Source organism: Lemur catta, chromosome 17, assembly GCF_020740605.2.
Source record: "Lemur catta isolate mLemCat1 chromosome 17, mLemCat1.pri, whole genome shotgun sequence".
NCBI classification, from domain to species: domain Eukaryota; kingdom Metazoa; phylum Chordata; class Mammalia; order Primates; family Lemuridae; genus Lemur; species Lemur catta.
This window is the reverse complement of record NC_059144.1, coordinates 51013010-51039794: the sequence shown is the minus strand read 5'-3', so window position 1 is coordinate 51039794 and position 26785 is coordinate 51013010. Positions and strand designations below refer to the sequence as shown.

The 26785-nt window shown below is 59.1% G+C and overlaps 4 protein-coding genes across 10 annotated transcripts in view; 1 reads left to right on the top strand and 3 right to left on the bottom strand.

Moving 5' to 3' along the window:
* Positions 1 to 18: 18 nt before the first annotated feature.
* ZGPAT (zinc finger CCCH-type and G-patch domain containing) lies at positions 19 to 14048 on the bottom strand. Of its 2 annotated transcripts, none has more exons than XM_045529383.1 (7): positions 13949 to 14048; positions 12831 to 13496; positions 2315 to 2448; positions 1945 to 2100; positions 1082 to 1201; positions 608 to 1013; positions 19 to 436 (listed from the first exon to the last, which is right to left on the bottom strand). In XM_045529383.1, the coding sequence occupies exons 2-7, from the start codon at positions 13415 to 13417 to the stop codon at positions 298 to 300; spliced, it is 1542 nt and encodes a 513-aa protein (XP_045385339.1). In that variant the 5' UTR covers positions 13418 to 13496; positions 13949 to 14048; the 3' UTR covers positions 19 to 297. The 2 variants fall into 2 exon arrangements, with proteins under 2 accessions (XP_045385339.1, XP_045385340.1); XM_045529384.1 differs by lacking the exon at positions 13949 to 14048 and adding an exon at positions 13838 to 13933.
* A 26-nt stretch (positions 14049 to 14074) lies between these two features.
* ARFRP1 (ADP ribosylation factor related protein 1) lies at positions 14075 to 21929 on the top strand. 2 transcript variants are annotated; one of them, XM_045529395.1, is made up of 8 exons: positions 14075 to 14181; positions 14869 to 14967; positions 15208 to 15295; positions 15506 to 15588; positions 19485 to 19566; positions 19781 to 19851; positions 20852 to 20952; positions 21020 to 21929. In XM_045529395.1, exons 2-8 carry the CDS (start codon positions 14875 to 14877, stop codon positions 21105 to 21107), a joined length of 606 nt encoding a protein of 201 aa, XP_045385351.1. In that variant the 5' UTR covers positions 14075 to 14181; positions 14869 to 14874; the 3' UTR covers positions 21108 to 21929. The 2 variants fall into 2 exon arrangements, with proteins under 2 accessions (XP_045385351.1, XP_045385352.1); XM_045529396.1 differs by having other exon boundaries at positions 14079 to 14181; positions 14874 to 14967.
* Positions 21930 to 22797: 868 nt separating this feature from the next.
* Positions 22798 to 24729, bottom strand: TNFRSF6B (TNF receptor superfamily member 6b). Of its 2 annotated transcripts, XM_045529393.1 has the most exons (4): positions 24668 to 24729; positions 24112 to 24543; positions 23738 to 23941; positions 22798 to 23136 (listed from the first exon to the last, which is right to left on the bottom strand). In XM_045529393.1, exons 2-4 carry the CDS (start codon positions 24533 to 24535, stop codon positions 22850 to 22852), a joined length of 915 nt encoding a protein of 304 aa, XP_045385349.1. In that variant the 5' UTR covers positions 24536 to 24543; positions 24668 to 24729; the 3' UTR covers positions 22798 to 22849. The 2 variants fall into 2 exon arrangements, with proteins under 2 accessions (XP_045385349.1, XP_045385350.1); XM_045529394.1 differs by lacking the exon at positions 24668 to 24729 and having other exon boundaries at positions 24112 to 24661.
* Positions 24730 to 25103: 374 nt separating this feature from the next.
* RTEL1 (regulator of telomere elongation helicase 1) overlaps positions 25104 to 26785 on the bottom strand; it is a 33706-nt gene continuing 32024 nt past the window's right edge. The window contains exons 32-36 of one of the 4 annotated variants that reach the window (XM_045529378.1): positions 26314 to 26526; positions 26057 to 26218; positions 25809 to 25949; positions 25591 to 25726; positions 25104 to 25495 (exon numbers count right to left, since the gene is read on the bottom strand). In XM_045529378.1, coding sequence (XP_045385334.1) covers positions 25144 to 25495; positions 25591 to 25726; positions 25809 to 25949; positions 26057 to 26218; positions 26314 to 26526 — 1004 coding nt within the window. In that variant the 3' untranslated portion in view covers positions 25104 to 25143. Of the gene's footprint in view, positions 25496 to 25590; positions 25744 to 25808; positions 25950 to 26056; positions 26219 to 26313; positions 26527 to 26785 lie in introns of those variants that run through there. The other 3 variants (XM_045529379.1, XM_045529382.1, XM_045529380.1) reach the window with 3 other exon arrangements.

The following is a 26785-nucleotide window of genomic DNA, read 5'->3' as shown; positions in this document are numbered from 1 at the left end:
GCCAGCCGAGTCTCCACGGAATGACACTGCGGCGAAATCGCTTTAATGTCCTGGATAAGGAGATGCCCCAGACACTGGCAGGTAAGCTTGGTAAATAAGTGTCCAGAGGTGACCCTGCAGCCCCATCTCCACTCAGCAGCGTCCACAAGTCCCAGGCCAGCAAGGCTGACCGAGAGGGCTCGCCTGGGAGTGGGCTGGCCCCTCTCCAGGGGCGTCTGAGGTATTGGGGTGACAGCAGTCTTCCTGAAGGCAGCCCACGCTGGGGTCCCAGGCTCTGTGCATGGTGCTCGTGGGTCTCTAGAACTCAGTCATCTTCCTGTGGGTGCCCGCCTGCCTCTGCTCCCGCCGCAGGCCCGCCTCCTGAGCCTGGAGCTGCCCCAGCTGCTGCTGGGCCCCCGCCAGCTTCTCTCGCAGCTGGGCTGCGGCCGCGCTGTGCCTGGGGAGGGGCTGCCAGTCAGCGTGGCTCCTGGACCGCTCCCCTCAGGCCCCCGCTCCCCCAGGCCGCTGTGGCCACTGCCGGACGCTTGGGTCCAGTACCACCCGCACTCGTCTGGTGGGCAGGGCCACCCGGGCCCACCCTCTGCCCGGAGTCGGGCCCCACATGTACCGGCCGGCATGTCGGGCGAGGGCCTCCTGGATGCCCCGGATGTCCCGCTGGGTCCGCTCAATCTTCTCCTCAGTCTGGAAGAGCCGCAGGCTCAGGGCTCGCTTGGCGCTCTTGCTGGCGTGATACATGTCCTTGCTCTTCCTGCCTGGCGTGGCCTCCGCGGCCTCCAGGGCCCCAGAAGCCTGGCCTTGCAGCTTCTCGTTGAGGAAGTCAAACACATTCCGAGGTGGCGGGCGGCCCCCGGGCCTACCCCCCCTCCCCCGGCACCTGGGGGGCCTGTTGGCGCCAGCCTTGCCGCCCTTGGTCCGCTTCTGCAGGATCTCCACACACTGGTCCAGCGACTTCCCTCGAGGCAGCACCACGGCGTGGATGGGCTCCACCCGGCCCTCCGCGTGCCGGCCCAGGCCTGGGGAAGACATGGGCTGGCACCATGGCCGCTGCGGCAGCACCCCGCCCAGGGCAGCGTGCACTCACCCTTGCCGAACTCGTAGCCCATCTTGGTGAGGAGTCTGGAGCCGATGCCCCGCGTGTGCACCTCCCAGCCCGCGAAGGCGGAGCTGCAGGTCCCGGGGTCCGCAGGGCCCGATTCCACCACTGCAGGAAACAGAGCAGCGGCTCAGCCAGGTCAGAGGTCTGCACGGCGCCCAGGGCTCTGGCCAGTGTAGCCCAAGAGCTCAGCTACTGGGCAGGGCCCTAATCTCCACACCTAGGGCTCCCGGACAGTCACCCGGGCCTGCTGTGGGCACGTGACAATGGACAGTGGGCTGCTGCAGCCCCCACCCCTCAGGGCAGCAGCTGGTTGCACCGGGCCCCTCCACAGGCGCCCCCTGCCCTTACGGGGAGTGGCCAACCCCACCTCCGTGGCTCCCTCCTCTCCTCGATCACATGGACGTGGGGCTTCAGCAACCCCCAACTCCCGTCACAGACACCTGGGGACACCTCCCAGGCTTGGTGCTAACTGGCCTCTCCGAGGGCTGCACACTGTCCCCAGATCCTACTGCTGAACATTCCCCTGGCTGCCTGCCAGGCTGCCAGACACCAGGCCCTGCGTCGGGGAAGCCACCCGGAGGAGCTGGTCCTTCCTGCACTCTGCGTCCACCAGCCGGTCACCCCTGAGACCTCCTTGGCAGCTCTGGCATTGGGGGCCCCTCCCCTCCTGGGGCCACAGCACGGCCTCGCGTCAGCAAGACTGTGCTTGCTGACTTCTTGAAGACAAAGACTGGCCTCTGCATCTCGGGGCTCTGCATCTGCTCCAGGCCCTTCACGTGCTCTTGTCTCCCCGCCCCCTGGGTCACGGCGGCCCTCTGTTGTGCCCCCCTCCTGAGCGGCTGCCACACCTCGGGCATAGCTGGAGTCGTCCAGGCTGCCGCTGTCGGAGTCAGAGGATTCCGCAGCCTCCGTGCGCAGCGGGGGCAGGATGCTGTCCCCCTCCACCACAGCCTCCCTCAGCAGCAGCGAGTCGAACTTGACTGTGTAGTAGCCACTGTCCACATCTGGGGGCAGAGACAAGTGCAGGTCAGCCCCAGCCGGGAGCCTCGCTGCAAGTCGGGAGCAAGACACTCATCTAGGGCCCAGAGCCGCAGTCCTGACGCCCAACCTGAAGGAGGCAGGGAGTGGCCACGTGGTAACACGCGTGAGGCACGGGAGGTTTCCAGGAAGGGCCCTGTTAGATGGAGCCCTGCGGCTCCCAGACAGCGCCAGCCTCACCAGTGATGCGCGCAGAGTGCCAGAGGCCGTCCTGGTGCTTGGCCAGACACGCAGAGCCGGCCTGCAGGGAGCTCAGGTCCGGGTCCTGGAAGGGGCGTAGCTCATCCAGAGAGACCACCTGCCCGTGGGAGAACCTGCAGAGAGGGCACAGGGGGCAGTGGCTGAGACATGGCCCAGCAGGGGCAGGTAAGCCCAGGAGCGCTGAGCTTGTCCACCTGGACACTGCCCTGAAGGGAGAGAGACAGGGAGCCAGACAGACACACTGAGGCATACACATGCACGCACAAACGCATACACACGCACGCACATATACACATGCACTCACATGCATACACATGCATGCACATATACACATGCACTCATGCATACACACGCACTCACATGCATACACATGCACGCACATATACACGTACTCACACGTATACACATGCATGCACACACATGTATGCATATGCACTCACGTATACACATGCACTCACACACATGTACTCACACATATACACATGCCCCCACATGTATACACATGCACTCACATGTATGCACAAGCATTCACACACGTATACACATGCACACACATGAATACACATGCACTCATGCACACTTTGTCTCACACATACTTTTGTGCGTATATGTTCACACAAATACACATACTGTCACATACACTGACAAATGCTGTCACACATATACACATGCACACATGCTCCACATACAGTAACACATGCACACACTAAACACACAGATGCACATATACATATATACCCTTGCACACTTGCATATACATATACAGTTGTCCCTTGGTATCCCTGGGGGACGGTTCCAGGACCACCCTCAGATATCAAACTCCACAGATGCTCAAGTCCCTTATGTAAAACGGTGCAGTATTTGCATAGAACATCCTCCTGTGTACTTGACATCATCTCTAGGTTACTTATAACACCTAACATAAAGTAGATGCTACGTCAAGTGGTTATATTGTATTTAGGGAATAATGACAAGAAAAAAGTTGTTTGGTACAGAAGGAACCGTCCTTTTTTTCCCCAAACATTTTCGATCCATGGTTGGTTGAATCCATGAATGTGGAACTCATGGATGCCAAGGGCCAACTGTATACACTACACACATAGACACACACATGAACACGCTTGCATTTTCTCTCTCAGGATGGACGTGGCCACTCCGAGGAGCGTCCTGGGCGTGAGGACGGAGGTGGCAGCAGCCCTGTGGTGATGGCGGGCACGCTCCCCACCAGGCAGCAGCCAGGCAGGCGTGCTGGGTGCGTGGGCACGCGCTCACACGACTGGGTCCTCCCGGTTGTAAAAGTGGTGCCTTGACTTTGAGATACCAGTGAACGAGTAACATTAAAAACAAAACTGAGACAGAGAGAGAAGGAAGAGGAAATGTGGGGACAGACTTAGGACTTCCACCTTGAACTTCGCCAAATAAAGACATGAACAGCTAACCACTATCTGCTGCTGCTGTGCCATCACTTCACGTAGGAAATTGTCTTAACCCTGCATGAGCAACTGCGAACTGGCATTTGCCGTGCGACACAGCTGTCTTCCCAGGTAGAAACCAGCAGGTGGAAACAAGAGACGTGGCAGGAAAGTGTCCGGGGTCTCCCACGGGGAGGCGGAGATGGCCCGATGCCTCCCCAGCCCAGGGTCCCGGGCAGCTCCTCACGCAGGGCACTGCCAACGACCAGGTGGCCGCAGTGGCCACAGGCCCTGCCCCACCCGCACTGCACTGGACATGGCTGAAAAGGCCATTCAACTGGGGGACAGAGAACATGCTCCAGGGGAGGGCTAAACCCAGAGGGGAATCTGACTCAATAACCCCTTCAACACACACCACATCAGTTAAGCAGACCTTTCCGGACGAATATTCCATAGTATCAGAAGCCTTAAAATGTGGTGTACTCTTTAACCCAGCAAGTGCTTCTAAGAAACGATCTTTTTAAAGTAATAATGTATGCAAAGATTTGGCTACAAGGATGTTAATCAAATATGAAAAACCCGGAAATCCCTACATTTCCAGCCTTGGAGAGTAGTTAATGACATAGCCACGAAAGGACTTTGGGGCAGAGAACGGTGCACCCCCACACACAGGACAACTCCACACGGCTGGGAAAACATGGCCCATGGATTTCACAAGGAAAAATTAAAGACTAGATTTCATATATGGAAACCCCAACTCAATCACCCACCTCACAGCATTCATCGAGACATATTCCAGAATAAGTAAGGACTTCAACCTGAAGACAGCATTTAGAACTAAAGTGGGCTCTAAGTTTCAGCTACAGCCAAGTAGAAAGGTTGTTGAATCCTCCCCACAGAAAAACAATCTAAAACTTGAGAAAATTGTCAGGACTCACCCATGCAGAGTTCTGGAAATTGACCAAAGATGACAACACACTGAGAAGAGATTATTCTGGAAAAACTGCTTAGCTTTAGGCCAGAACAGTGGGAAGGCGGCAGCCTCCGCACCTGGGGCTGCCGCCTGCTCCCACTCCCGGGTCAGCACACCTGAGTTTTGCTCGTGTGGCGCTGGCTGCAGAAACAGCAGTGACCCCCAGGGCCTTGCAGCTTGGTGATTAACTTGATGAAAAACCAACGGGGACACTAACTCTCATCATCTAGGGTTGTGACCTCAGGTGGGATGAGCACTGGGCTGGCCAGATATTGACCAGGGAGACCCTGGACGTGACAGAGCCGTGGAGGAGCTCAGCTCTCCGTGTCCCTGGCTTAAGTGCACGTGTCAGTGGCTCCGAGAGAGGCCACGGGAAGCGAACGCGGAGGAGGCTGGGGACTGGCTGCACTCGCGGTCTGCTCCCTGACCCCAGCCTGAGAGGCTGAGCAGGGAAGCCCTTTGGGCCAGAAGTGTTTGAGCACAACCTCTGCCTACATTACTGGCTGACCATACGCTGCACAGACACGGAAGCGAAACCTAGGAACCCAGACGAAAAGATAAAAATGAATTAAAAAAATCTGAGCAGAGATATCAGGGGCTGCACACTATGTAGAGGGAGACAGGATTTGCAGTTTAGTCCAGAAAACTTAATTAAAACAAACACCACAAAACACAGGAAAACGACTCAGAATCCAGATGTATATCATCTGACATAGCCAGTTTTCAACAAAGGATGATGAGACAAGCAAACAGGAACGTGTGATCCATATTTAGGAAAAAAGCAGTGGATAGAATCTGACTCTGGATGGGCCCAGATGTCAAACTGAGCAGACTCCAAAGCAGCCATTGTAAGTACATCCGAAGAATTAAATGAAAATATGACAACAATTACTCGAGAAACAGAGAATCTTAAAAACGTGGATATTACATAAAAGAAATCAAAGGGGAATTCCAGAGCTGAAAAGCATAATCACTGACAGGGAAAATTCACTGGACTTGGGGGAGGGATGGAGGAACAGGTGCAGCAGAGCATGCTGGGGGCAGGAAACCACCCTGTGTGACACTACGTGAGTAGATCCTCATCACTACACATTTGCCAAAACCCACAGGACGCACACCACCAAGAGTGACCCCGTATCAACCACAGACCTAGTGCCGGTGATGTGTCAGGAGGCTCGTGGACGGGAACAAACGTGGCGCTGGTGCTGGGTGGTGCTGACAGGGAGGGCTGTATGGGGGGCAGGGCCAGGGGCACATGGGAAATCTCTGCACCCTGCCTCAATGTTGCTGCGAAACTAAAGCCTGTTTTTTAAAAAAAATCCACTAGATGAACTCAACAGATTTGAGATGGCAGAAGAAAAAAGTCAGTAGAAATTTTCCAATCTGAAGAATAAACAGGAAAAAAAGATTGAAAAAACTGAACAGAGCTTCAGAGACCCGCAGGGAGATGAGAGAGGCAGGAAAAGTTATTTGATAAAATAATGGATGAAAATGCCCCAAATTTGATAAAACAAAACAAAACATTAATCTATGGATCCAAGAAGCTTACTCAGGCCCAAATAGCATAAACGCAAAGAGATCGACACCTGGACACATCACAGACTACTAGAGGTCAAGACAGAGAAAATCTTGAAAGCAGCAAGAGAAAAAAGCTTTTTCAATGTACAAGAAAACAACAGTTTGATTGACAGATGACGTCTCATCGGAAACAACGGAGCCAGAAGACAGCGCCATGACATTTTAAAATGCACATTGTGATTGTGAGGCTGAGGAAAGGGCTACTTAAGGGAAAGAGCAGCCACTAAGAAAATAACATAAAAAAGTGTAGCTGAAAACATTAACAACAGAGATGGGCATCACTAGAAGGGGAGTAGGCAGCTCCAAGAATCCATCTCTCCACTAAAGCAACAATTAAGGTGTCAAAACCTGTCACAGTCAGGCCCGGTATAGTGGCTCATGCCTGTAATCCCAGCACTTTGGGTGGCTGAGGTGGGAGGATCACTCGAGGCCAGGAGTTCAAGACCAGCCAGAGCAACGTAGCGAGGCCCTGTCTCTACCAAAAAAATAGAAACATTAGCTGGACGTGGTGGCGTGAGCCTGTAGTCCCAGCTACTTGGGAGGCTGAGGCAGGAGGATGCTTGAGCCTAGGAGTTGGAGGCTCCAGTGAGCTATGATGATGCCACTGCACTCTAGCCTGAGCGACAGAGCGAGACTCTGTCTCAAACAAACAAACAAAAAGCTGCCACAATCAACTTTTTGGAACTCACTCTAACAACTAGATGAATGCTTAATGAAGTAAGAAGCTACTAATTTCAGTAAAAGCGAGTGGTGGCATTTATGCTGATCTACCTCCCATCTTCCGTTCCCTGGCTCGCGGGCAGCCACGGGAAGGCAACAACCTGCATTCCTGGAGTGGCTTTGGTGTCAGAGGGGACAATACAGATCCTTCCTCAAAGAACTGTGGTTGTGTATTCTGACCTTGCTGTCCTCCTCTGAACGGCTGGCTTGAGGGCGTTCCTTTGTTTCCCCCGCTTGGAACTCTCTCAGGGCTGGGGGGCCTCCAGAGCAGCCCTTGTTGAAGGCCCGGCACGCAGCCCCTGAAGCCGGCGGGAGCTGGACGGCAGACAGAAAAGCCCGGGGAGGGACAGGCTGGGGAAAGAGCTGCTTAAGGGAACAGGGCTTTGGAAAGCTCCCACGTGTGGCTGGAAATCTGTGTAAGACAGGCTGATTCCCTCGTCAGGAGTTAATGCCTCCATGAACTTGAATTGAAGCAATGCTCATTTACCATTCTGAAAATCCTAGGGCCTTTAGAATTACGCTAAGTCTATTCTGTCTGTGCTCTAGAAAGGGAAGAACAAAGCCTAGATGGCAGCACATCTGTTTGCAGCATAGTGTACTAACATTTAATATTTTAAGACCACTGTTGAGGCCTACTGCTCAGGAAAGAATAAAAAGATTCCTTTCAAAATATCACTGGTCATTGACAGTGACCTGGTCACCCGACAGCTCTGAGAGGGACGTTCAAGGAGATGAATGTTGTTTTCACGCGGCTGACACAGCACCCCCCTGCAGCCCACGGATCAGTGACCAATCGCAGCCTTCAAGCCTCACTGTTTAAGAAGTACCTCCTGTGAGGCTACAGCTGCCACTCAAGTGATCCTCTGGCGGAGCTGGCAAGGCAAACTGACACCTTCCGGAAAGGACCCGCCATTTTAGGTGCCGTTAAGAACATCCGTGATTCACGGGAGTCAACATAACACACGGCAGGGGTCTGGAAGGCTCCTGCCACGGACGGCATTGAGGGTTTCAGGACTTCAGTGGGAGAGGCAGCCAAGCCGTGGCAGAAACAGCAAGAGCACTGGAATGAGAAACGGAACCCGAGGACGCGACCAGGACGCTGCACCCTCGTAGGGAAACTTTCCCCATGGGAAGTGGCTTCTCACAAGCAAAGCAAGCTGTTCCTCGGGACGAATCGACTCCTGGGGAAGAGGCTATGACACTGTTGAAATGAAAGAGTTTAGAATATCACACAGACTGAGCTGACAAAGCAGCGGCAGGGTTTGAGAGGGCCGACTCTGACTTTGAAAGAAGTTTTACTGTGGGTAAAATGCCCTCAAACAGCATCACATGATACAGAGAAATCTTTTTTTTTTTTTTTGAGACAGGGTCCCAAGCCCCACTATAGCTCACAGCAACCTCAAATCCTGGGCTCAAGCGATCCTCCTGCCTCAGCCTCCTGAGTAGCTGGGACCAGCAGGTACCACCACTATGCCTGGCTAATTTTTTAATTTTTTGTGGAGATGGGGTCTCGCTATGTCGGTCAGGCCAGAAATCTTTTTTTATTCTTTAACAGATAGGATACCCCAATTATCCTGATTTGATTAATACATTTGGTATGCCTGTATCAAAACATCACATGTACCTTATAAATATATACGAATAGTATGTACCCATAATGATTAAAAACAAAAAGTTAAAGAAAAAGGAAAAGATGGGGTCTTGCTATGTTGCCTGGGCTGGAGTGCAGTGGCTACTCACAGACACGATCAGAGCTCGCTGCAGCCTCGAATTCCTGGGCTCAAGTGATCCTCCCACCTCAGCCTCCCAGGTAGCTGGGACTACAGGTGTGAGCCACTGGGCCTGGCTCCAACAGAGACAGCTTTCATGAAAGGAAGAGTCAGTTGACATGGCAAACTTCACTGTTGTCTTAAGAAATTATCACAACTGCCCCAACCATCAGCAAGCACCAGGCTGACCCGTCACCGAGCACCAACATGGAGGCAAGACCCTCCACCGGCAAAGAGATCGCGACTCGCAGGAGGCTCAGATGATTGTATTTTTTAGCAATAAGGTATTTACAATTGTTAGACATAATGCTACTGCACACTGAAGAGGCCACAGTGCAAACGCTAACTGTTACAGGCACCGGGAAAGCACAGCTCGTGGGAGTCGCTGTACTGCAGTGGCGTGGAACTGAACCCACCACAGCTCCAAGGTAAGCCTGCACAGATGGAATCCAGAAGAGGTTAATTAAAAACACTACAGTCATTAATTGGCATTAGAAATATCAGTGTGAAATTACAAGGCATTTTATCTTTCAAAATATAGGTATGTGTTTGCATGTATATACACACATACGTGTTTGTACATATGTGCTCCCACACATGCATCTGTCCACTGAATGACCTGGAAACAGTGCCCGACCCAGTAACAATGAGCAACCAGTGGCTGCATTGTGGGTTTTGAAATATCATGTCCTATAAAAGAAACCAGGGCTGAGGTGGGAGGATCCCTTGAGGCCAGGAGTTCAAGACCAGCCTGAGCAAGAGTGAGACCACATCTCTACAAAAAATGGAAAAATTTGCCAGGTGTGGTGGTGCACACCCACAGTCCCAGCTACTCAGGAGGCTGAGGCAGGAGGATCACCTGGCCCAGGAGTTGGAGGCTACAGTGAGCTGTGATCGCCACTGCCCTCCAGCCTGTCTCCGAAGAATAAAGGCAACCAGGCCTGGCTGCTTCTTGGAGACTTGGCTGACTGCGATCCTGCCTCCCAGACAGCAAGGGGACCACTGAGGTCCCTCAGAAGGATGCAGGAGTCAACTTGAAGAGCCACCCACTGGGCAAAGGTGGGACAGTTTGGGGCTGAATAAGGATTAGACTTGCAGTAGATTAAAACGCCTTAAAAATATTTAAATCCATGAGTTCATTGACGGTATTAAATGTTTTTTGAAAGCTAATTCATCACCTTCTCAGGATGAAAAAAAGAACCAATTCATTATCTTGGAAACTAAACTAAACAGAAAAATCTAGCATTTGTTCTGCCTTTTCTGTGTGCACTGTGCCCCTGGGGAGCCCAACTGCAGGTGAGGAAGAGCAACCCTCTCCTTCCAGCCAATGAATGAAGATGAACTGACAGAACCGAAGTACTAAGTATTTCCACTCGGCCATCCCGAACGAGCGAGCGAACCCAGGCGTCGTGCACCAGCGGCTGCTGACGTCACGGAAGAAACCTCACCTAGAATCTTGCCAAAGGGGTTGGACCTGGTGATCAAGCACCTGGTTCCCGCTGCCAATGCGCAGGAAGCAAAGAACCTTTCCAGCTGCCGCTCGGCTGTTCGACTGGGGGCCTCGGGGTCGGGCCCTCCAGCAGCGAGACAGTGAGGACAAGAGAAGCGTGGAGGCGCGCGCAGACCACCAGATTCCGACATCATCAGGGTTAGAAAACGAGCAGGATTGAACCAAAGTGTTTACACCACAGTTACATAAGGGGGTGATTATCACACAGGTGAGGACAGTGGCTGTGCTCAGAGGAGGGAGAGGCTGTTTCGGGTTGAGGCACAGGGAGGGGCTTCGGTGGGGGGGGGGGTTGGAAAAGTTGTAGTTTTGACCTGAGTGGTGACAGGATGTTCACTTAATAATGACTCCCTGCATTGTATGTTTACTTCCCGTGTCTGAATTTATTTTACAATGACAAGGTAGAAACAACTTGCTGTGTGTTTGCTCTTGGTTAGTCGCTGTTCTGAATTCCTTGCACACATGAATGCTCTCCATCCTGCTAGTGACGTGAGAAACAGTTCTCACTTCCACTTTATAGACGTGGAGGTGGAGACAGGGAGAGATTAAGTTCTAACAAGTGTGTGACGAGATGTTCGACCTTGCCAGTGATCAAGGAAATCCTAATCCAGTCCCGATGCCAGTCCCGGAGCTTTCAGTGGGCACAAATCCGAAAGTCGGGAAACATCACTGTGAGCAAGCAGGGGAGGACTAGGCACAGGCCCTGCCACACAAAAACAAAAATGTGTATGTTCTCTCCACGCTGGTTACACGCTAGAGAAATATTCACTAGTGCAAAAGGTGGCATGTGCTAGGAAGTTCACTACACAGGACTGCAGTAAACAGATGCTAGAAACATCAGAAGGGGACACAGTAAAGCAAATGCAGTACAGCCACATGCAGAAAAATAATACAGCAGTTAACATGAATAGTTCCATAAATATCAACATGGTGTTCTCAAAACACGCTTACTGAAAAAACCAAGTTGCAAATGAATCATACTGTATGATACCATTTATTTAAGAATTTAAGAAATAAAGCACAGATATGTACCGTTTGTAATACACGTCTGTAGGGAATTACCATACAGTCACGTACTGCACAACCTCAGTCAATGTCGGACCGACCGCATATATGATGGTGGTCCCTTATCACCTAGTGACGTCATAGCTGTCATAATGCTGTAGCGCAATTCCCGTACACTTTTTGTAATTTAGTGTAGCCTAAGCGTACAGTGATTATAAAGTCTAGAGAGTGCACGGTAACGTCCGAGGCCTTCACACTCACTCACCACTGACTCCCCAGAGCAACTTCTAGTCCTGTACGCTCCATTCACGGCAAGTCCCCTGTACAGGTGTGCTACTTCTCATCTTTTATACAGTATTTTCACTCTACCTTTCCTATGTTTAAATACACAAACACTTACCATCGTGTTACAAATGCCTACAGTATACAGTAAGTAACATGCTGTAAGGTTTGCAGCCTGGGAGCAGTAGCTGTACTGCAGCCCAGGTGTGCAGTAGACCATACGACCTAGGTCTGCTTACATGTACTTTGTGATGTAACTCTACAGTGAAGAATTGCCTAGGCCAGGCACAGGGGCTCATGCCTATAATCCTAACACTCTGGGAGGCCTAGGAAGGAGGATCGCTTAAGCTCAGAAGTTTGAGACCAGCCTGAGCAAGAGTGAGGCGCCATTTCTTTTTTTTTTTTTTTTTTTGAGACAGAGTCTCACTTTGTTGCCCGGGCTAGAGTGAGTGCCGTGGCGTCAGCCTAGCTCACAGCAACCTCAAACTCCTGGGCTTAAGCGATCCTACTGCCTCAGCCTCCCGAGTAGCTGGGACTACAGGCATGCGCCACCATGCCCTGCTAATTTTTTCTATGTATATTTTTAGTTGTCTAGATAATTTATTTCTATTTTTAGTAGAGACGGGATCTCGCTCAGGCTGGTCTCGAACTCCTGACCTCGAGTGATCCACCCACCTCGGCCTCCCAGAGTGCTGGGAGTACAAGCGTGAGCCACCGCGCCTGGCCAACTGTGGATATTTGAATATGAACAAGGTATTACCATTAAATTTGTCAGGTATGATACGGAAGTTACTTTTTGAATGACATCCTTATCGGTTAGGTTAGAGGTGCATCTTGAGGTATTCACAGGTAGGAAAAAAACAGTAATTTCTGCAATTTGCTTTAAAATAGTCCAGGAAAAGAAAACAGTAGGGCAGGGAGAACAGATGAAACGAGGCTGACAAAATGTTGATAAATGTTGAAGCTGGGTGACAGACCACGGGCAGCGATTACACTACACCCTCTAATTTTGCATGTTTGACGATTTCCGCACAAACAGTAAATTCTAAAAGTTGCATTCTGGAGAATAAAATGGACGACAGGTCGGGGGCCTGTTCCCTTCAAACGCTTCTTGGTTTAGCAAAGAAACGCCAGGGGACACCTGAGCGAGGGCACTGCCTATAACCCGCCCACCCAACCAGGACAAAGCAGCCGGGCACAGACGGCCCCTCACGCCCCTGCCTGTGGGCGTCTGGCGACAGAGCTTTACCTGCAGTTCTCCTTGAAGCGGCACTTCCCCTCCAGGAAGAACGGGCAGGGCTTCAGGGACTTGTGCGTGGGGTAGAGGTACAGCACCCGGACTCCCGCCGAGCCGTCCGCCGCCTCCTCAGCGCCCACGACCATGGCGCTGTGGTACTCCAGGGTGCCCCACGAGCTGTAGTAGGGGGCGTTCACCTTCGTCCCGCTCAGCTCTTCGTCATCGCCGCTGTCCTCTCTCTCTTCCTCCTCCTGACCCCCTTTGGAGGGCTCTGGCCCAGCCTCTCTTTTAGGAACAGTCTCCAATTCTGCCGCAGGGGCTGCTGGCACCTCCACTACCTCAGCGATGGCCTTCTGGAAAGCCAGGTACTCAGCATCTTCCTGGGCTGGCTGCTCTTCATCCAGCGCGGCCAGCAGCTTGCTCTTCCGGACAGACACCAGGCTGGCCTCAGTGAGCTCGATCAGCTCCTTCAGGTCCCCTTGCAGCTGGCGCAGGTCGGCCTGCTCCGAGGGATCCAGGCCGGCACCCAGGGCCAGCTCCACCTGCTGCAGCTGTGCATGATAGGTCTGGAGGGCCGTCTCCAGGCTCTCCTCGTCCATCCTGGGGCAGGGACGCTGGTTTCCCCGGGAAGGCAGGGGCGGGTCCCCGGAGCCTGGGAGAGGAGCTGTGCGACCAGAGCTGCAAGGAAGAGAAGCCAAGTGAGCCCCGGATCTACCGCCTTACTCGAGCGGAGGCTCTCACCGGGTCCTCGCAACAGCCTGCGGGAACGAGCTCGGCTACGTCTCCCTCTGGACGAGGAGAACACAGGCTCGGAGAGAGCCGCTCCCAGCGGGAAGGCCAGACCTGGGCCCTGCGCGCGGCCCGGCGCCCGGCTTCTCCCGGGAGGTCCGCTCCGCGTCGACTCGAGCGCCAGCTCCAGACCCCGCCCCGGCCGGCCCTCGCCTCCCTCAGCCGAGCCCACCTTCGGAGGCGGGCGCCGCCCAGGCACCGACCCTGTGCCCGCCCACACCCGGCCTCACCCCGCCCAGGCCCGGGCCCCGTCCCCGCACACTGCGGCCTGCTTGTCCCGGGCCGGGCTCCGCCTCCGCGCGGCTCCCGGGCCGCCGCCATAGAGAGCCCGCCGGCCTCACCGGCTAGAGCGGCCCGGCGCCCCCTTCCGCGCTTGCAGCCGGCCAGCACTTCCTCCCGAGCCGCCGCCGGAAGTGCCCGGCGCGGGTGCTGCTGGGACGCGGCGCGCAGGGGCCGCCGGGACGCGCCTCCGCCTCCGCCCCGGCGTCCGGGCCGCGTCCCGTCAGGCGCCGCGCGGGGTCAGCGGGGCTGTGGCGCGGAGGCTCCGGCGGTTCCGGGGCCGCGGCGGGCGCAGGTAGGCCGGGGGCTGTGCGGCGGGGACGGGCCCGAGCGGCGGCCAGGACCGGGGGAGGCGCGCGGGTCTCCCTGCGAGCCTGGAGCGCGGCGGCCGCGGCGTGGGCTGTCGGAGTTGGGCCGCCGGCCCAGGGTCCTGCCGCGGGAGCCTGTCCCGGCCGGCGCCACCCGCCCCGGGGCCGCCCCTCGTGCCACTGCCCTTTGCGGGGGAGGGGTGACGGGGAAGCGTTGCCGAGGCGCGCCGGCTGCTTGCCGCTCCGAGGCGGGGCGCGGGCCCGAGCGCCGGAGGCTGCTGCCGCCCAGCCCGCTGCGGCGAGCGCGCTCTGCTTCCGCGCGTGCGGGCGGTGCAAGCGAAGCCTCGGGGGGCGGGGCGGGGCGGGGCGGGGCCGGGAGCTCCCTGTAGACGCCCCGCGAGGTAGTTAGTGCCTGCGGGAGAGGGACCAGAACCGAGTGACACTCTGAAAGATCACAGCCGTTGCTTTGAGCTGAATGACTTGGCCTGGCCAGTCTGGGAGAAGTTACGGAGGCAGAGCTGAGAATTCTCACAGCGAGGGGGTGCAAAGGGACAAGGAGCCAGGAATGGCCCCAGGCTCTAGTTCTGGGCGGCCAGCAGGACGGACTGACAGGGGAAGCCAGTGGGAGGTGGGTGCGTGTTGGACTGCACGGTGACATCTCTTGCGGTGCCCAGGACAGGATGTACACGCTGCTGTCGGGCCTGTACAAGTACATGTTCCAGAAGGACGAGTACTGCATCCTGATCCTCGGCCTGGACAATGCGGGGAAGACGGTGGGTGCCAGGGCCCCTCCCCTGTCCTGCGTTGGCCTTTGGGTTTTGCACTGTGGGCTGCATGTTCACTGCCCACACAGAACCCAGACTCCTCCTGAGACCACGGTGGAGCAAAACATTGCTCTGTTTTGCTTGCGTTTTTGTTTTTAAAGGAATAGGCCTAAAAAAGGATATTTGGGGAGCAGACTTGGAAAACTGCTCTAGTCTCTACCTTGTGTGTATCTCTTCCTCTTTTCTCAGACCTTCCTGGAGCAGTCGAAAACCCGGTTTAACAAGAACTACAAGGGGATGAGTCTGTCCAAAATTACCACCACCGTGGGTCTAAACAGTAAGGGGGTGCTTTAGAGCTGCGGGTTTGGGGCCCTGAGGATGCTGTGATGCCCACAGCCCAGCTGGCCAGTGGCCAGAGCTCAGTCTGCCAGGCCTCTGCCCAAGCCTCCTTTGAGCAGCACCAGAAGGGTTGGCTCCAGCCCCTGGGAGAGCCGGGACCTGGCGTGTCAAGGACTAAGATCACGAGCCTTGCCTGTTCTCTTCCCAGTCGGCACCGTGGATGTGGGAAAGGCTCGCCTCATGTTCTGGGACTTAGGGGGGCAGGAAGAGCTGCAGTCTTTGTGGGACAAGGTAAGCCAGATACCAGGTACTTTGCCCGGGGAGCGCCGCCTACATCCCCCACCCCCACTGGTGCCATTTCTCTCCAGGTGGTGCCCCCAGCCTCTTCCTCCTCAGCAGCTTCCTTTACCCACTTTGTTCCTGAGGTTTTTCTCCCCAGTCCTGTCCCAGGTTCCTGAACCACTACTCCCTGTTTTGTCCCTGCCAAACTTACAGCTGGAGTCACCCCGACAGCAGCAGCAGGGGAGTTTTGCATAATGGAGTACCCCAAACCATCCCGAGGTGGGGCCAGTTGGGATTCCAAGGAAAGAACCATTGAACACCAGGGTGATTAGGTCAAGGCATTGCTTAAGGGAGCTAACTTACAGAGTGGGGCAGCGAGGGAAGGGTGTTTCACCTCTGTGTGTCCGCAGCGACGGGCTCAGAGTGTGGAGTTTATGGGAGCGTTTAAGGAATTTGGTTCCAGGCTGGGGCTAGTTTCTTTCAATATTTTAGGTAACAAGTTAAACACTTTTATAAGTGCCTGGGAATGTTTAAATCCTTGGCTTGGGTTTGATCCTACAGGGGAAAATGTGTAGCTGGTCAGATCACAGAGTAGTCAGGGTACTCTATGTTTCTCAGGCCAAGAAAAAAAGTGTGGGGACCCTGATGACCCTCTGCTTCCCCGAAAGTGAGGACACACTTGCTTCCTTTCAGCTCAGCGATCTTGCTGATCACCGCAGGCCACAGGCACAAGTGGCCAAGATCAGACGTGGGGAAGGCACCCAGCCTGCGTCCTCTGCAGCGGGTTCTCTCTCTCTCAGCTCAGGGCCATTCCTCCTGGTGGCTTCTTCCCCATCATGGGGAGGACATGTTCAGAGCTGGACAGCAGCTGTCTCCTTGTTGATAAAGGCTTTGGGTGTTGCTGAGCTCCCAGCGTAGCACCCCTCCCCCACAGTCCCCCAGGCTTGAGTCTGTCTCCATCTCAGCCTCTGCCAGGCACTGGGTCTAGCACTGAGCAGGACAGACCAGCCCCTTCCCTGAACTGGCGGGAGGTCTGGTGCAGCCCAGTGCTGGGGACACACAGGCTCTGGCTGCCCTGTTGCTTGCCAGTTGCTCTGCGTTTACAGCTGGGCGCCTGATTCACGTTTTGATCTCAAGCACCCTGGCCTGGATCCCACCAGGGTCCGCACCTGCCCTGACTTCTAGTCAAGAGGGCTGTTTTCTCCCATGGCTAGAAGGTCTTTGACAAGTCTTCTGGCCACTTGAGTCCAAAAGGACAAGCCAAGTCAGGGGCTGCTTGTTCAAATGTCCAATGTATGTGGGTTGTGACAAAGATGATGCTCTTGTCATAGACCAGAGTCTCAGGTACAGACACAGACAGGTTGGATACAGGATGCACCTTGGAGGTCAGTACCGGGAAGGCAGCAGCGGGGCAGGAGAGAGGTCAGCTCGGTAGCAGGGCTGGGGCTGCGGCTGGCCCAGCAGGGCCACTGCAGGAGTCAGAACGACGCTGTCCACTGGGCGCAGTACGTGCCGCCAGGCAGCAAGGCCACGGTGGGGCCACAGGTGCCTGCACTGGCCACAGCCCACCCGTGCACTGCCTGGATCCACACCTGTGTTGGGAAGTGGTTCCTGCACGGTGCTGGTGGCCTCTCACAGGGGACACTGGAGGAGGGAAATTAAAGGGGAGACTCTATCCCCTCCTTGCAGATAGTCTTGGGGCGGTATCCATCCTTGTCCCCTCATACTTCACTACCACTTCTGCTGGGATGTGACCTCTTCGAGGCCTGAGCCCTTCTCTGGGCACCATCTTGGTGGGCCGGCTGCTCCCGGGGTTCTCTGCTGTGTGACGGCAGACCTGCCTCCTGCCCACTGGGGTCTCCTTGGATGCGGGGGCGTGATTCAGCAGGTCTGAGCACGTGCTGCATTGGTGGCTGGGACCCCCGCCCTGCCAGGCTCAGTGTTGAGTACAGGCAACAGAGTCCCCTGAGGGTCACCGGGAGGGGTAGGAGGGGAGGCTGCTGTTCCCGCCCTGGGTCCTGGACGCTGCATCCTGCGGGGAGCCCAGTGCCACACAAGGGTCTCGGGCTGGGAGAGTCAGTCTTGCTCTGGGGCCTGGCCCCCAACAGTGCTGCTCCACAGGGGCGCAGCTGCCGCCGAGCCTGGGGTCAGCACGTGCCAGGATGGCAGCCCACAGGCCCCGTGCGGGGACGTGAGGCTTCTGGGCTGCTGTGGCGTCACCGGCTTGCTGGTTGGCACCTTGTACTTGGGAAGCTCCCATTGCCCTGGGGAGACAGACTCAGGCCACCAGGCCTTTGTCTGTCATCCAGTGCCATGTCGCTGTGGGGCCACCCTATTGCTTTGTTTCCAGTGGACACTGGTGGGCTTCGGAAGGATCAAGGCCTCCCTTCCCGAGCCTTTTGCTGCCCACAGGCCTGGACACATGCCAGCCTCGGGCCATAGCTTCCCATGCGAGCAGGACCAGGTGCGCTGCCTGGCATTCTGTCTACAGGGAGGATGTCCCCTGGCCTCTGGCCTGTCCCCGCATATCAGCTGGCCCACACAGGAGCCAAGAGCCACGCTTGGACCTTTCCCTCTTTCCGCCAGTTGTGCAGTGTCCCTCACGTGACACAGATGTGGCAGCCCCTGGTCTGGGGCCTCCTGGTCTTGCTCCCACCTCACTGTGGCCGCTGCTGGGTGGCCCACGGTGTGCCCAGTAGGTGTGACCAGCGCTTCTGTCTATCTGGTGCCTGCCTGTCGGGGCCCAGGTGCATGCGAAGTGCTCAGGAGCCACAGGAGGTTGGTCCCAGGGGGCTTGCGGCAGACCCCGTGGGGCTGCCCTTCCCACCACGCAGGCCAACACCACAGGGCCTGCCAGCCCTACTGCCCGGGCCCCAGCTGGTGGCTTCTGTGCCAGGCCTGTTCCTAGGCCAGAGAAGTTCCTGTGTGTGGGACTTGCTGCCTGCAGAGCCCAGGACACCTGGCACTGGGCTTGTGTCACCACCGGGAAGCGCAGGTGCAGAAGGGTGACTAATACTGGGGCAGAGTGCCCATTGCGCCTGCTTGTCACACCCTGAGGGCGTCTCACATCTCAGGGAGGGGGGGCTGTCCCCACACGGTGACCGCCGGCTTGCCCTACGCAGTCAGTGTTGTGTTCCAGGCCTCTGGGTGCCCATGCCCGGGTGGGAGAGTTGGCCTAGCCCTGGGAGGTGACCAGTGTGTGCCGTTGTGTGGTCCACATGGACACAGATGGTTTCCCGTGTTCTTTTCTGATTGGGACAGGAAAGCACTGGCCCCGTCCTGGGCTCAGATTTGCGCCCGAGGCCCCCTGGGTCTGTGCTCTGTCGTGCCCGGTGCACTGGGTGCCACTGCAGGCCCATTGCTGTCTGTGAGCCCAGGACTGACTGGGTCCCTCCTGCAGGGGTCTGAGCAGGGCGGTGCTGGTCCCATCCAGACAGAGAGAGCTTGCTTCATAGGTGGCACTGGTGCCCCCTTCAGGGGCACCTGTCAGGCTTGCCGTCCATGTGGCTGCACCCCCTGGCACCAGGTGCCAGCCTGAGGCCTAACTAGGGCACTTCTCCCTCCCGTGGGAATGCAGCTGTGGTCTGGGGTCCTCTAGCCCCAAGCGCTGTGTTTCTGTGGCCACCGTCAGGCCCAGGGTCACATGCAGGTTCTCAGGAGCAGTACCTGGGAAGGGGGCAGGGGGAGGCTGACCACGCCTGCCAGTGCCAGCAGACCTGTCCCACAGGGGTCTGGGGGCATCTCCACCCCCAGACCTCATCGAGTTGGGTGGCTGAGTCCCTGCTGCCCTCTGCCTTCTTCTTCCTCTTGTGGGCCCCTCACAGCGGCTGTGACATGGGGACCTGGCTATGCTGGCCCTTGGGAGGGTAGCAGCAACAGCCCCAGCTCCCACCACTTCCTTCTAGTACTACGCAGAGTGCCACGGCGTCATCTATGTCATCGACTCCACTGACGAGGAGAGGTTGGTGGAATCTAAGCAAGCCTTTGGTGAGTAGCCCGGCAGCTCGCGGGAGGGAGGGAGGGAGCCCAGGGCTGTGTGGGTGGTGGGGAGGCGCTGGGGCAGAGGTCGGGTCGGGTTTGGACCTCCTGCCACCCTGGAGCTGGCCTGGGCGAAGGTGTCCCTGCTGATGACATGCTGCCTGGTGTACGAGGGGGCAGGTGGGGTGCTGGGTGCCAGGTGCTGCCTCTGCCTCCTCCCCAGAGAAGGTGGTGACAAGTGAGGCACTGTGTGGCGTTCCTGTCCTGGTGCTGGCCAACAAGCAGGATGTGGAGGTGAGCCTGGCCCGCCGCGGGCTCGCACGCCTCAGCCCAAGCCCTGGTCTGCCCAGGTCACGCTGCTCTCCAGGCCTGCGCTTTCCCTGCCACCGCTAGGGCACACCTGTCCCCCACCAGAGGCCTTCCCACCTGCTCCCCTCCCTCCCGGGGCCTCTTCCTGTCCCGCAGGACACCCTGCCCTGCTGGAGGGTGGCTGTGCCCTGTCCCAGGGGTGTGTGGCCAGGCTGTGGGCAGACCCAGCTGGAAGCTCTGAGCTCAGAAGTGCTGCTGTGGCTTCCTGGGTGGGCATCAGCCTTAACCCTGACCTGTCCCTGCTACCTTTGCCCTGGCATCCGTGCCAACCCCACCTCCCAGAACCTGGGGGCCTCTTGATGCCCCTCAGGTGACGCTGGCCTCACGAGTCCCTGTCCTCTGGGAGGGGCTCTAGACAGAGGCAGCCCAGGGTCTGGGTTCAGCCTCCCCCACCATCCCTGCTGACAGGAGAACGTTTGGTGCGGGGCGGGGGTCTTTGCCTGGAGGAGAGGGGAGGGCGGAGGCGCTGTTAGGCCTGGGCAGTCATCATGAGCAGAAACCGCCGTGACGGCAGGCGCCACTGCTTCCCAGCCCTGCCTCCCGCCCACCGTGGGGACCACCGGGACCTGCCCCTCCACCACCAGGGCCTCGGCCCTCAGCACCCCACCTTGGAGGGAGCTCACCCTGAGGGCCTGGCTGGGGGGGGGGGGGTCCTGTGAGGCTGGTTTCCTGAGCCGCGGCCTCACGGGAGCTGCATGTGGACGTCTGGTCGTCCCCAGGCACCATCAGCCACGTGTGGACTTGGGGACTGAGCTCAGGATCCTGGTCCCTGTGGCATCCATGTGGGAAATTCTGGAGCCCTGGTCGAGCTCTGCCCACGCCATTTCCGGGGGTGAAGAGCCAATGCCCTGAGAGCCGCAAGTCGCAGGCAGGACGGGGGTCCTGGCCTCCCCCCAGACTTGCCTTCTCTCTCCGTTGCCCCCAGACTTGCCTCTCGATCCCTGACATCAAGACCGCCTTCAGCGACTGCACCTGCAAGATCGGCCGGAGAGACTGCCTGACCCAGGCCTGCTCCGCCCTCACGGGGTGAGTGGCCTTCGTCCTCGGGGTCTTGGGGCACGGCAGCCCCGCCTCACACCCTGTGTCTTCACAGCAAAGGGGTGCGCGAGGGCATCGAGTGGATGGTGAAGTGCGTCGTGCGGAACGTCCACCGGCCACCGCGGCAGAGGGACATCACGTAGGTGCAGCCAGTGTGCTGTCAGGGACAGCTCACCCCCTTTTGCTGGAGGAGTGGCCTTCCTGCTGGCCCCTGTGCCGCCAACCCTGGGGTTGGGTTTGCTTTGCTTTGTGATTCTTCCTTTGCGTTTTGTTTCTGTAAGACAAACTTTCCTCTGAGTCCGGAGAGGTGCGGGCGTCCAGGGCCTCTGTGCCGGGGGTCTGGCGGCAGCTCCCGGCGCCGCTCCGTCCAGCTCGCCTGCGGAGGAGGACGGTGTGTCCAGTGCTCACTGGGCTCTGCCCCTGTGACCCTGGAGGTGGTCTGGCCTTGAGGAAGAGTGGGCCTACGTCCCCAAAGGCCACCTGGGGCCCTGGGTTCTGTCGCAGCCTCAGAACAGGGCTGAGGAGACCCGCCTGGGAAGACAGATCCGCTCCCACGCGCACTGGCGACATCGCCGCACTTGTCCCCTGGGGAGGGGCAGCTGAGGTGGAAGAGCTGGGGGCTGATGCTCTATGTGCCCCACAGGTTGGGGGGGGCCCAGAGCCCTCCCCCAGCCAGGTGTGGCTGCGGCCAGCTGAGGCGCTGCCCTGGCTCTAGTGGGCCAAGGTCTGGGCGGCAGGTGGCAGGGTCTGCCTGGGGCCCAGGTCAGTGGTGGTGGGGGGGGGCGGGTCCCTTGGAGGTGCCTAACTGCCCCCCGCCCCTAGTGCTGGGGACAAGGCATCTAGACTATCCTTTCCGGGATCCTCAGAGCCCTCCCCACACAGCACAGCCCCCCACCCCCAGGAGCAGGAAGCACCCGTGGGCCTGGCCAGGTGCTTGTGCACAGAATAAAGACGGTCTGACCTGCTCCCCTCCGTCCCTTTCTCCAGGTGGCCCAGAGCTGGTGTCTGCTGTCTGGGTGCAGTGACGCGGGCACTGGGCCCCCAGTGGGCTGGTGGCAGGTGGGAGGAGCTCCCAGGCAGGGCTGGAGCTGTGGCCTGTAGGGCACACCCTTCCCACGAACGTGGGAAGTGGCCTGGCCCCAGCCCAGAGACCTAAGGCTCCTGTCAGAGGGTCAGGTCACGCCAGACTGCTCCCTGGGGGGCCTGGGAGGAGTTGCTGGGAAGGGGCCCGAGGGGGTGGGGGTGGTGCCTGTGACTCAGCAGCAGCGTGCGCTGAGGGCCCCCAGCCTCCAACGGGAGGGACCTGGCCGGCAGGGGCGGAAGGGAGGGTTCCTGGGCCCCCAGGTTGCCCTGGCTGTGTCTGGAGGCAGAAAGGAAAGGCCTCACTTCCCAGAAAGCATGAGGATGCCTGGAGGTCTGGCACGTCCCCTCTGGGAATTCCCCTGGCACGGGGAGGGGATGAGGCCTGTCTGAGCCGGCCGGGAGTTTCCTGGGCACTCCCTGGCCCTGCCACTCTCCACACCATCCCAACCACAGAGTGGAACTGGGGGTGTCACTGAACTTCAGGGCCCCCCCACCTTGTGCCCCAGCCAGCAGGGGGTCTCCCCGGCCTAGCCGCAAGGGCCCTTGGTGGGGTGGGAGTGCCCCAAGTCTGAGGTAGGGGCCTGCCGGCGGCAAGAAGCCTGAGACTGGAGAGGGGCTTCCTGCCCAGGGGTCCCCCCGCCCTCGGAGTGGACGCGCGACTTGGGCACAGCCAACGTTACGGAACAGCTTTATAAAAAATACTTTTAAGAAACTTCCTTTAAAAACATAGAAAGCTGCCTTAGGGGCGACGCGGACCCAGACTCGGCCGGCTGTAGGATAAATAAGGGGGTGAGGGCGGCACTCAGTGCGCAGGGAGGAAGCGGGCGCGGACGCTCCGTTCCAGCCCCGGCAGCCGGGCTGCTCGCAGCGCCTGCAGCAGCCGTGCCAGCAGCGCCCCGTCCCGCACTCCTTGCAGCTCCGTGAGCTGCTGCCGCAGCTTCTCCTGCAGGGCTGCGCGGCCGCCCCTCAGCAGCGACGGGTCCCATCCCGCCGGGCCCGCGAGGGCCTGCTGCAGCCGCTGCAGCCTCTTGGAGGAGATGTCTTGGAAAACTACGAAGTCGATGACAGCGCGCTCACACTCTTCAGTCCCTGCAGGAGAGTCAGGGCGAGTGGGGTCGGTCATTTAGCCCACAGGCACTGGCGGGAGGTCCTGCGGAGTTCCCAGAACACAAGAAATCCCTGTGCACTAAGCGAGCAAAATGTGAACTACCTGGAGAGGACAGTTCCAAGTGGGGGATAAATCAGCGAGCAGGTGCAGGATGTCAGGACCGGAGCTCCCAGCCAGGGTGGCCCGGGCAAAGAAGCTGGGCGGGGGCCGGCAGCGAGGAGTGAGAAGCCACAGTGGGACTGGTCCCGCCCGACCTGACACTGAGAGGGTTACCCCTCCGCCTATGCCTGCCAAACTTTATGCTCTCTGGACCTCAGTTTCCCAGTGTCAGAGGCAGTAGCCACCTTCCTCCGAGGCTGCTGGAAGGATGCGCTGAAGCCACCTCCCCAGGGCTCCCCGGGCGAGGCTTGTTCCTGGCCTGCATCCTAACCCTCAGCCACCCTGAAAGGGCCAGATTGGGGAACCCTGGACCCCACAAAGCTAACGCAGGCCCTTGCCAGAGACTATCAGGAATGCCCCCTACTCTAGGGCTGGGAGCGGGCACAGGTGGACCTCACCAGCCCCCTTGGTCTTGCGACTCACCTGGCTCACCCGGCCCCTCCCCGCGGCGCGGGAAGCCAGTGCAGCTGGTGCACAGGGCGTCGTGGGAGGGGGAGCCCGGCACGTTGAGGGCGAGGCCCAGGGCCGTGCAGTTGCGGTGGGGCTGGCAGTGCTCTGAGCTGGAGCTGCTGGCGGAGAAGGTGCCGGGAGGACACGGCTGGCACTGTGTGTTCTGGCCGGGGGTACCTGGTGGGGGCGGAGGGAGGTAGGACAGGATCAGGGAAGCTGGGGTGTCCTTGTTCAGGGCTCAAGTCCGGGCCCAGCATGTCGACCCTCCGACACGCGCCTCCCCACACCACTCCTCCTCTAGGTTCCCGTGCTCCCCGCGGCGGCCCCCCCAGACAGCCAGCACCCACCCAGAGCGGTCACGCCGGCGCCGGGCGGACACGGCGCGTGCTCCAGGCAGAAGCCAGCGTGCGCGAAGAAGCCGGGGCGGCAGCGGCAGGCGCGGTTGTGGGTGGCGCCGCACGGCCGCGCCTCCTCCTCGCGCTCCCCGCAGAGGACGTTGCAGTAGCGGCAGCGCTCCAGGTAGTTCCAGAACTGCGTGTAGTGGCGTGGCGGGCACGCGCCGCACGCCGTGGGGCTGTCCCGGCGGCACGGCTGCTGCACGAAGGTGCCTGGGGGGCACTGGGCGCACGCCAGCCACTCTCGCGTCTCCACGTCGCGCCACGGGTAGGTGGGTGTATCCGCCGCCCCGCGCGCAGCCAGCGCCAGCAGCAGGGAGGGCAGTGCCCACGGGGGGCGCAGCAGGGACAGGCCCAGTCTCTCGTGCACCCTCATGGCCTTCGCTGGAGCAGGGAGAGTGAGGCTCAGCGCGAACACGGGGATACGGCCCAGCCCACCAACGCGCCGCCTCCCCGACCCCCAGCCTTCTCGGAGATGGGCCCCGAGCGCGGGCCGGCCCCGCCCTACCTGCCGCCGCCTCACGCACTCCAGCTCCGGCCGCCGCCGGGCAGCGATTCTATACGGGTGGGCGGGGCGGGCCAGCTTTGCCACGCCCCCGCGGGAACCCCTCCCCTCCCGGGAGCCCCCTCCCTCCCCTGGCGCCACCTCTCCCCAGGGCTCAGTCCAGGGGCAGTTCCTGGAGGGGCCTCAGCAGTCTGGGGACCGCCCTCCCCAGCACCAGGGGCAGCTCCGGACGCAAAGACCAGGGCATGGCAGCCCAGGGTGGGAGCGGGGGCGCCCAGAGCTCCACTGCAGTCCTGAGGGCCCTGGGGAGCCCAGCATGGAAAGAGCATGCAGGGCACTGTTCTCGCAGGGCAGGGTGGGAAGGGGACCCGCAGGCAACCCCCATCCCTCCCTGCACCCCCAAATCCTACCACCAAGCCCAAGCCATACACAGACGCTGTCCAGGGCATTGCCACAGCTTTATTAGAGAACCCTGTCCTTTAATTAAAACAGGGCACGTGTCCACGTGGGCTCCCCTCCTTCCTGGTGGGGGGCTCAGCTGAGAGGCCCCTGGGGCGCCACCCATCAGCCAGAGCTGGGGAAAATCCTGGGGAAGCACCTTCGACAGCCAGGGATGAACCACGGGCCCCGTCTGAGGCCTGCACGGGGCCTGGCAGCTGGGCACTAGGCCCTGTTGGGGGGGCTCCGCACGCCAGAGCTGGACACGCAAATGCCACGTCAGGGGTGACCCAAGGGTCCCACGAGGAGGGTTCACTGGGGCTCTGGCCAGAAGATCTGCGTGATGCTCTGCTTCCTGCAGACGGCGTGGCAGGCTGGGCACGTCCTAGAGGCCTGTGAAGACACCCAGGCTGCCGACATGCCTGCCCAGCCCCCGAGCCCACCCCGGGACGACATCCAGCAGGGGCTACTGGGGGCCAGGCGCCAACCTGGAGGTGCCGCCGCCAGCAGGCCTGGCAGCGGTGGAAGTCACAGGAGGGGCACTTGAAGAGTATGGCGTCCTCTGCCACGCAGCCCTGGCACACGAAGCCTGCCTCAAGGGGCCCTCTGTGAGCACCCGCAAACCTAGCACACGAAGCCTGCTGCGAGGGGCCCTCTGTGAGCACCCGCAGCCCTGCCGCTGGGGGCTGCCCCTCCCGAGACTCACCTGGCTCAGACTGCGGGTGCCTGTGGGGCCAGCTGGGCCCTGCGGCGGCACTGTCCAGCCCCGAACCCTCGGCTGGCTTCTGTCTAAGAAAGGACAAGATCTTGCTCTGGGTCTTCCTGGGTTTCTCCAATTGTTCAGTGCCTAGAGACAGAGAAGTGAGTCCAGGGGGTGTCTGGTGCTTCTCTGCCACCCACCCCCCAGGGCTGCATGGGACGGGGGTGTCAGAAGCACCTGGGCACACCCCCTACCTGGCCGGGGAGGCCCCTGGCTGAGCTCAGGAGGCACAGGGGAGCTCTCCTCCTGGGGTCCCACCAGCTCTGGGCCTGTGCCCAGGCAGGGCAGGCTGGTCAGGTCTGTGCACGTCTGCAGGAAGCGCTGCTTGTGGTGGGGACGCACGAACAGGTGAAACCCTGGGGGGAGCTTCACTCAGACCCAGGACAGCACCCCACGCTCTCCGCTCCCCCCAGCACCGCCCCATCCCGCCCGCTGTCCCGGTGTCACTTGCTGTGCAGCAGGGGGAAGTCCTCGGGCCTTGCTGTGGTCAGGGCAGCCAGCACAGCCAGCACCTTGTCCAGGTCGTCGTCCTGTTTGTAGGCTTTCAGCGCTGCCAGGAGCTGGCGGCAGCCTGCGGACCCCAGGGCCCTGCGGGCATCTGCCAGGTAGGCGCTCGCGGCGGGCCGGCCCCTGGATCCCACTCGTGGGCAGCTGCCACGGTCTCCTGGTGAGACAGGGAAGCAGCGTCAGGGGGCCAGGGACCCCAACAGTTCCACACCCCCCCGCCCCCACCTCCTCCCAGGAGAGCCCTTCACGCTGCTCAGGACACCCGGGGCTGCGGAACCAAGCGCAGCCCCCGCCAGGCCTCCCTGCAAGGGTCCGCAGCCCCAGTGGTGGCCCCGGTTCAAAGATGCTCTGCGGCCAAACTGAAGGCTGAGCCTCCTCAGGGACTGAGGGCCCCACCCAGGGTCTGCAGGCCCCAC